The sequence below is a fragment of the Trematosphaeria pertusa genome, assembly GCF_010094035.1.
Source record: "Trematosphaeria pertusa strain CBS 122368 unplaced genomic scaffold BU26scaffold_23, whole genome shotgun sequence".
In the NCBI taxonomy this organism is placed as follows: domain Eukaryota; kingdom Fungi; phylum Ascomycota; class Dothideomycetes; order Pleosporales; family Trematosphaeriaceae; genus Trematosphaeria; species Trematosphaeria pertusa.
In genome coordinates this window covers 201,960-210,692 of record NW_022987234.1, presented here as the reverse complement: position 1 = coordinate 210,692, position 8,733 = coordinate 201,960, and the positions used below count along the sequence as shown (strand labels likewise).

The 8,733-nt window shown below is 52.7% G+C and overlaps 2 protein-coding genes across 2 annotated transcripts; one reads left to right on the top strand and one right to left on the bottom strand.

The window, feature by feature from the left end:
• Window positions 1-330: 330 nt before the first annotated feature.
• On the bottom strand, window positions 331-2,296 carry BU26DRAFT_525036 (uncharacterized protein). Its single transcript, XM_033830412.1, has one exon. It carries the CDS (start codon window positions 2,145-2,147, stop codon window positions 360-362), a length of 1,788 nt encoding a protein of 595 aa, XP_033676514.1. The 5' UTR covers window positions 2,148-2,296; the 3' UTR covers window positions 331-359.
• A 2,135-nt stretch (window positions 2,297-4,431) lies between these two features.
• BU26DRAFT_511304 (uncharacterized protein) lies at window positions 4,432-5,049 on the top strand (the record flags this gene model as incomplete). The annotated part of the gene is made up of 2 exons (XM_033827289.1): window positions 4,432-4,494; window positions 4,630-5,049. 2 exons carry the CDS (start codon window positions 4,432-4,434, stop codon window positions 5,047-5,049), a joined length of 483 nt encoding a protein of 160 aa, XP_033676513.1.
• Window positions 5,050-8,733: the final 3,684 nt, after the last annotated feature.

The window sequence follows — 8,733 nt, the reverse complement described above, 5'->3', positions numbered from 1 at the left end:
CTACGAAGCAAGAAAGCGCGAGACTATCGCACGTACAACCTCCTACCATCTCTCTAAGTTTAATAATGTACGAATGCTATCTTACTTTTCGTTAACATAAGAGATTCACCCTTACGCACATACTTTACACACCACGCACAACTACCACACTCACCACCTCTTAGAAAAAAATGCAATCAGGTGCATGCCCTTAGCTCATCCATGGGGAGGAATGTCGCATTCGGATTTCCTGTATTTCGTGGGGATTCATTGCCCAGGCAGGGTGGTTGTCTTCGATTAGTGCAAGATCCAATCCGTAGGGTAACACTCATGACCTGGAGCAGTTCGATAGGGAACATATATCATTTCCTCGCATGTTATTACTTAGGAGTCGGCGCTATCTCAGTCCTCCCCACATCCGCATACCTGACCTGCTTGCCCGCTATACTAAACAGCTGCTGCACCTTGCGGAACTTATCCCTCAGCTGCACATACATCTCCTCGGCGCGCTCCTTCGCCTGCGTCGCCGTCCTGACCGCCGTTTCCTTCTCCGCGACCTCCGCCTTTAGTCCCTCTAGCAGCTGTATTTGCTTCCTGACGCTGGCTTCCGCCGCGTCGTGCCGCGCCGTGTTAGCCTCGGTGTGGACTTGGTACGCATCGCCCAGGCCGGCGGACTGGATCTGCGAGTCGAACTTCGCCTTCATAGCCTGCAGCTCGTCGAACGTCTGCCGCAGCGCGGCCATGCTCGCGAGCTTCTTCTTGCACTGCTCGATGGATGCGTCGCACGTCATGTCAGGAAACGAAGCCTCCGCCATCCGCCGGACGATGTCCACATGCTCGTTCGCAGCCTTCTCTTCTTCTGCCCGTGCCTCCTGCCAGTCCTTCTTCCTCTTGGCGATATTAGCGCATGTGTCGATTAGGTACTGCACGGGGCCGCGGCAGGCTTCCGACGCGGAGGCGGAGAGGAGCGAGGAGCGGAAGTTCTGCAGCATAGCATCGTAGTCTTCATCGTCTGCCGAGGAGGATCGCCGGCCCATGGAGCTGGTGTCAGGCTGGTCAGGCTCCAACTGGCGAAGCGGTGCGTCGTCGTCGGTGGGATCGGGGCGTGTGAAGCCGGTGTCAGGCGCGTTGGGCTCGTCTTGACTACGGGATGGGCCGTCGTCGTCAGTAGGATCAGGGCCTGTGAAGCCGTAGCCGTTCCAAATGCTCTCCTCTTCGTCAAGCCGGAAGCCGGGGCTTTCGTCGAACCGAGCGCGGTGCTCACCGAAGCCTATATCTCCGTCGCGCAAGTCCTGCCCACTCAAGCCTGTATCCCCGTCCCCCAAGTCCTGCTCGCTCAAGCCTGTATCTCCAAGCCCAAGCTCTTGTCCACTCGAACCCGTATCCCGCAGCTCGTCCAGCGTTGTCCCCTCCTTGTCTACTAGCTCGTTCTCGGTATCCTCCGTATCCACATGTATCTCGTCATCGGTGGTGTCGGAGAGCGAGGCTTGGGGCGCGCGGCGCGGGAGCTCGACGGGGCTGACCTCGGTCTTGCGTCGCTTCTTCGGTGGCTTGAGCTCGATGGAGGGCTCGACTTGCGCTAGGTAGTATGCGTGCAGGTCGGCGCGAGTGACGACGGCGGCGCCGCGAGCCTGGAGGGCCTGGCGGTAATTCTTCGTGCGCGCGTTGTTGATGCAGTCGTTGAGGAAGGGCGGGAAGTCGGCGCAGAAGACGACGAAGTCCTGGGCTTCGGCGATCTTGACGAGCGCCTCGAGGAAGTTGAAGGCGGGTTCAGAGGGCAGGCGCGCGGGCAAGAGGGAGCGGAGGGTGGTGAGGGCGTCGGCGCCCCAGGCTGCGCAGATGCGCTCGAGGTTCACGATCTTGCGGCTGGAGCTCACGATGTCGACGTCCGCATCCTTCCCGAAGGATTCGACAAGCTTGTTGAGCGAGAACCGGTAGTAGTGCGGGAGCGAGGCGTAGACGGCGGCGACCCAGAAGCGTTCGATGGCGGCGGAGAAGGCTTCCTTCGCCTTGCGCGAGCGTTGGCGGGCGACGAGAGGACGGTGCTGTTGCAGCGCGGTGAGAGTCTGCTGGAAGCACCGCTTCGCGGCGGCGACGTCGGCGCCTCCGAGGCGAGCGAGGCACTCGTCTACGATGCCAGCCGGAGTGTCAGCGTCGGGGTACAGCATGAGAGCATTCCATTGTGCGGGCGCGGTGGTTGGGGAGTGAGGTTGACTTTGTTTGCGTCTTAAGGAACCCGCCGCATCGATGTTACCGCTCCCGTCCCTCAACACGGCGACTGCACGCCGTATTCAATTCGATAAACCGCATACTCGTGTCTCTTCGCCGCCGTTGCCATCTGGCAGAGGTTGTGTACGAAAATTTCTCCCGGTTGTGGCTTGTCTGATGGGGTGTGGCTTGTCGGACAGGATGAGCCTAGCGTCAGTTTAGCGGCTTGGCACCGCCACGGCTTTCTCTACTCCCGTCTCCACCACGTCTCATTGAAGAACAGACAACCTTATAACACTCGTACGTTACGAACGCAGGATATTGCGAGGCCTAATGCGGGGGAGTCGGGTCCGAGAGATAGGAAGCGGAAGTGGCGTGCAGCAACTACATAGTGCCGACAAATTCCTTCGAGTCCTTACCTTGTCCCATGTTGATATCATCATTACCCGTAGACGCATCCGCCGCTCACCGCACTTCGGCGCTCTCGGAATCGATCGAGTCGATCACACTCGCCCATCACTCCGCCGCCCGAGCGCCAATTACCACGAGATATGGCATACCCTCGATTCATCTCCACATCAGCAAATACCGACTATGGACTCCCCTACCACTAAGATCTCCGCGCCGGTTCGAGCAGCAATACTTATCCCGTGCCCCGCGGAACGTCCTACGAATGCAGCTAGTATGCCCACAATGTGGAAGATCTATGACATGATGTGCTAGTTATACACAGGCAGATTGATATCGTTAAGTTCCGAAAGCCTAACTCTACTAATATAACCGATTCATCGTTCTCTCGCGTGGCTATCGGCAGCCCTTTCGTCACGCAGAACCAGACGAGCGGGATAAGCCTCTGCTAATTAGGAGGCATGCATAATGCAACTGCACTAATACTCCACTCTCTAGTGCTCAACCCAGCTGAGGCCAGACCCTGAACCGAGGCCCGACTAGCCAGACCAGCCGGACCAGCCTCCTCAGGGCCTGCCCTGTCCTTGCGCTACACCGGATCCTCGCCTAATATTTACGAGAATCATTTATTCTTGCCTGGTCAACTGCTCACTCTTTCTGGCCATGATCTGATTCAACCTGCTAACCAGAAGGCCGAGGATACTATTCACGTAGTACCTCACCATCGACGTAGCCTTTCCCACGGTCTCGGCCTCTCTCCTAGCCGGACTCTCTTATCTGACGAAGCATCGCTACGAGGCAAGCCCGACCACGTCGAAATCACTCAGCAAGTCAACATTGCCACAGGGCCCGAGCATTGCAGCGCTAACAGAACTCCCTGACCATAAGAAGTCGAAGAGAAACGAGCTCGGGATTGCCGATTGTCTATCTCCCAAGAAAAGGGCATCGAACTGGTGGTGGCCACCTCCGCCATGCCTCATGAAGACGTCCCGTGCCATATTAAGCGCCGAAGCAGCTGTTGGTGTGCTAGCTAGTGGTGGAGAAAGCATACGAAAGGAACATAGTAATGTGGAGCCATGGACGTCGACTTCTAGACATGCATGTGGAATACTCCTCCACTACGACTAAAGAACAAGAACGCGTCGACGATGGCAAACACTCAATCGAGGCCATCTTCGATGAGCTAGCACCCACCTCTCTTGGAATGTTGGCAGAGTAAATCCTTTCGCTGATGTTCTGTTAGGTGCGTAAGCCGAGCCTTAATCTTCACGAGAGCCTTAGATTTCCAACACTACTTCCAGCTGGTCCATCTATGGACGCTAGGTAATTTCTAGCATACCCTTGCCGCGACTTCTTTCATGGCGCGTTATCTCCGTACCGTTTATGTTAGCGGATATGTAAAGGCGTTATAACTAAAAGAGCAGAAGGATTAGATCCTTTTGCTCCCGAAAGCTTACGACTCAGACTTCCTCCCCGTATTAAGGAGAGGTAGTAATGTCTTAAATTAGATTAGAGCCCTTCCATCGTTCGAACTATGATCGTCTCGATCTCCAATATTTCACAATCCCGCCTCTTGAACCCAGAGCAGCCCTTTAGCGTTAGCAGCCTCAGACCACATCCTAGAGATGCCGAACGACGCTAAACGACGACGCGCAAATGCGTCCGGGGTCTCTATTCTCCCCGCTCATGCTTGGTTTCAGCTTGATAAGGTGGAAAGCGTTTCGTGGGGAAGGATATCAGGCAGGACTGTGATATGTCAGGAGGGAGAAGCTGGAAAGAAGGAAGAGGAGGAGGCTGCCTAAGGCATGCTGTCTCTGTCTAGGTAAGATTATTAGGATGGACTTCTACGTTGTAGAGTTCCTGGATGATTGGATATCTAAGGATCTAGCCGTTTTAGAGGTAAATCCAGAGGAACAGACGAAGATGTGGGCCCAGAATAAGAGGAAGCTGTTCGACTGGTAAGGCGAAGGCCTTCGGAGCCCCAAAGAGAAGACCGTTGGCGATCCCAGAACCCTGCAAAACGAAGACCAATAGCTTCTCGCTACCTCTAACCTCATCAAGGAGCTATTAACCGCTGGTGCCGCATCATCTAGAGCATCTACTAAAGAAGGTCGTCGTTTACGTTTCTCATTCGTGATCGTCTCACAAGCAGATCCCCTTACGAGGAGAGAATCAGCCACGCCACAAGAGCTCGATGAGTTGCTATTCAGACATAGGTCTAATATCAGCAATGGCGGCACCTTTGCAGCCTTCCCAGCCATGGATGTGCTCTACCAAAATACTAATCTAGAACGAGATCCTCCACCGTACCTACTTCTAGCTAGTATACGTTCCCACAATAAGCTTCGCAAACGCGTTCTAGATCACGAGCTAGCACGGATAGAGAAAGGCCGATTTTCGCTGAGCTATTGCGTCGCTATGGTTGGCGCGTCGACTGTCCAACGAGGGACGTAGGATCTGGCTAACGCTTATGCAGGGCCGATTTAGCGGGAATTAATAGCTGGGAGTGGCGCTTATCCCTCGTTACTAAACTTTGCAGTCTCGTTCGCAATATTCAACCCTAAAGAACGGCTCCGTGACTACACGTGTCCAGCTAATCTCGCCCTCCTTGCTCCTTAAGTAACTAGTTTTATCCAAAAGTAACCTCTAGCATGGCAGCAGGTTAGAGTCGATAGGAACTAGGTGTACATTAAAAGCGGGGCCACATCGTGTAGATGGTCCTAAGCCTCAGAGCCGCCGCTATTAGGCTTTTCCTACAACAGACTTCCGCCGCCGCCGCCGCTAAAAACTAGTCACGCCATGGTTCTCGACTTGCCATGCGTAATCTAAGAGGAAGTGGATAAGCCGAAGTCTTTACTCAAGGTAAGGGGGAGGACTTTCGCCATCATAGTTAGAATTAATATTAGAGAGCAGTTTGTCGTTCCCGTTTACGTCTTTATCTAGATAGGATGCTAAATAATAAGCTATATAATTGCTGTCTCCTCGTTTTAGAGAGGTCTAGAGGAGCGAAGCAAGAAACAACGTGCGCAAATGTAACTACTATTTACCTAGTCTACTGCGATAGCATCCGCTGCTCGCTATTAGGTGCCTCGACGGCGACCTAACGTCCTGCGCTTGCCCTGTAATAGACACGAGAGACTTTAAAAGAAGAAAAGAGGGTAGACCTTAGTAGAAGGTATTACTTCGATCTACTAGGACGGCCTTACGGCTACGATCTATACCAGCTCTACCACGCCTTAAGGAATCTCTATCGTCGGCGCCAGAGACTACACCTATGATGTTGACGAAGCCGTCCTCCGCCACATGCCCATGAAGTCCCTATGGCACTACCTATCGCCACGACGTCTTCTCCCTCTATCTGCTTTGCTTGCCGCCAACACGTTGCGAGAAAAGACATGGGTGAAAGTGGACAACCCTAGCAGAAACATGGATGCGAGAGCGGGTTATAGCCTAATCTTAGAAGCCAAAGCGTAACCATTTTCGAAAGTGTAGTAGATGCCGCGATGTCAACGAAGGACCTAAAAGAAATTCGTGATTATTTATCCATGGGGCTTCAGGAGCGGTCTGATGCAAGGAACCTGTTATTAATATACGCTTTCCAATCGAGTTTAAACATGTAAAACTGCGGTCCATTAACGACAATTTCGAAGTTAGCAGAGCTGCGGACCTTTCTAAGAGTAGCAAACATATGCTTATGCCCTACTTCGTCTCGTTGCGAAATCCGTTAGTGGCGGCTGTAAGCTCGCCGTCTGGATATGCGGTACATTCGTGTGGCCGATTGCACCGTGCCGATTAAAGCCACGCTGAAGGGGGCGAACGAGCTATACGTAAGGAGAAGTTTAGGAGGTAGGGTGGGAGTAACTATACGGCATGGGAGATTGTACCTCATCACAGCTGGTAAGGCTGGGCTTGTCACTGAAGGCTTTCCAAACCATTACACTCCCGCCCTCGAAATGCAGCACGCGATCTGAATCCCCCCCTCCGCCCCCCTAGATCTTGGTGGAGTTTTTGTGGGAGTGGGTGCCAAATGGATCTCGAGCTCAGGCAGCAGCATGATCTGTCTCAGTTTTTCCTTGCTAATCGAGTCTTCAATCCTTGGGATAGTCTTGTCTTCCCAATATGTAACCCCTCGTTAATACGCAGCTGCTCCTTAATTAGCGTCTCCTCCTCCATCTTCTTAGTGTGCAGCTCTAGTTCTTAAAGGTCACAGGATCTTACCCTGCACAGGGGGGAGATTCTACATCACTGCCGGCTTGCACCACCACCTAGCCGATGTTATCGATAACCACGACTACGCCCGCAAGAAGGGGCTCGTAACTTCCGCCTATGCCAGTTCTAACCCTGTCGAGCATCGTCGAGGCAGGGAATAGAGTTAACGCTTGACCCGAAACGGCGCCGTATGCCATCACACTCACGAGCACATCCACCGTTATGAAGACGGAATCCGCTGGTAAGGTATCTATGCCATCAATCTAGAACAATACCCCCACGACTGTCTCACATATCTTGTGTTCAGCTGGAGGACTTGCCAAGCCAGACTGTTCGACTGGGCTATCACACCAACAACATGGCGAGCTTGCGCTTAGGAATGACAAGATGCCAGTGGACTGCGTCTTCATGAAGATCTACAGCGCCGGGAGGCTTCGTGATCCATCCACCGAGATTGTAGCTTCACTAGAAAGTAGCCTTATCTCCTTTCACCGCCTCTTAACCTCACGCTCATGCTTACAATTCGTAGCCTTTCCTCACGTATGCTCCAACGCGTCGAAAGACGCGTAGACAAGGGCATCGTGGACGCAGATCGCCGATGACAGCCTCTGGATGAGATCATCACGACCTTAAGCCCATCAACAGCCTTCCTCAACAGCCTTTCTTGTTGAGGATGGTGTCGCAGTCGAGTAAGTTCGCGAATCATCTCGTCTTAGGATGATCACGGCGTCCGGGGTCTCGGAAAAAGAAGGAATGAAGATAAGCGAAGTGATTTGAAGGAAAGGAAGAAAATCCTTACTATCGCCGTAGCCCAAGGTAATCCTATTTTCATTGCCGTCTAAATGCAGCCCTGTCTATCCACGCAATTCTTCCGCTGTGTGTTCTAGAGACTTACGACTAGGCTCTGTATTGTTACGAGCTAGACGTTTGAAGAACGATCCTGCTCGCAGGCACCAGGACATAGTTATCTTCATTCTAGCCACGTCTGCTAACAGCAGGTAGCACCTACATCCTACGATAGGCCACCCCTAGCTTGCTACCCTAGGGTATGCTATAGAATTGCACCCTCCCTTTTAGTTTTTATTGGGTTCCCTATCGGGTTCTATCATGTTCTATTATGTTCCATCACGTTCTATTGTGTTCCCTATTATATTATTACTGCAAGAGCTATTATTGCAGAGGACTTTATTGCTAACCTAGCACAACCTTAAGGACTTTTCGCTCTATATCTTCGGCTTCACGTGGCCATGGCATGGGCGCAGGCTCGTTGCCTCTAATTGGCACTGGCATGCCTTACCCTGAATTTACGCGTAGGCTTGGTGGACAGGGCATGGATACAATGGTTTGGTATCTTGAAATTATGGTGAAGCCTGCTGAGCCTCGTAGGATGTATTAGAAGCCTAGGAATACAACATGGCGCTGCGAACTGGCCTTTGATCTTGAAGTTGAGTTATTTGGGGGTGGAGATGCTATTGGCTGGCAGTAGGAAGGTTGGCTTATTGTCTGGTGTAGAACACTTCAGTCTGCCTTAAAACGAGCGCGTTGAATACCTCTCACGCGCTCTGCGGCGGTATGGAGCTCGCGCTACGTTGTCTTGATGCCTAGCTTCTCAACTAGAAGAGAGCGGTCGCGGGAGCGACGGGAGAGATCGCCGCGCGCTCCACGCAAGAGTAGCTTGGGGGTGAGAACTTCTTGGTAAAGGGAAATCGCTGGAGGGAGCTAGCACACGATCCTCCAAGTGGGTGCTCTTTGCCCCTGATTGACGAATGCCTGAAACGAAGCATCAAAGCGTCGAAGTATCTAACTGTCAAGCTGTTAAACTGTCAAAGCGATATAGTTCGTCTGGGAAGAAATGGTAGAGACTTTGAAGGATTTGATGGCAGTGTACTAGCATGTGGGTAGCGAAGTGTGTCGTTCGCCGTTTCCTAT

Bases quoted from the DNA above. Each gene is read 5' to 3' on its own strand.
- BU26DRAFT_525036 (XM_033830412.1), bottom strand. From the start codon at position 2,147: ATGCTGTACCCCGACGCTGACACTCCGGCTGGCATCGTAGACGAGTGC.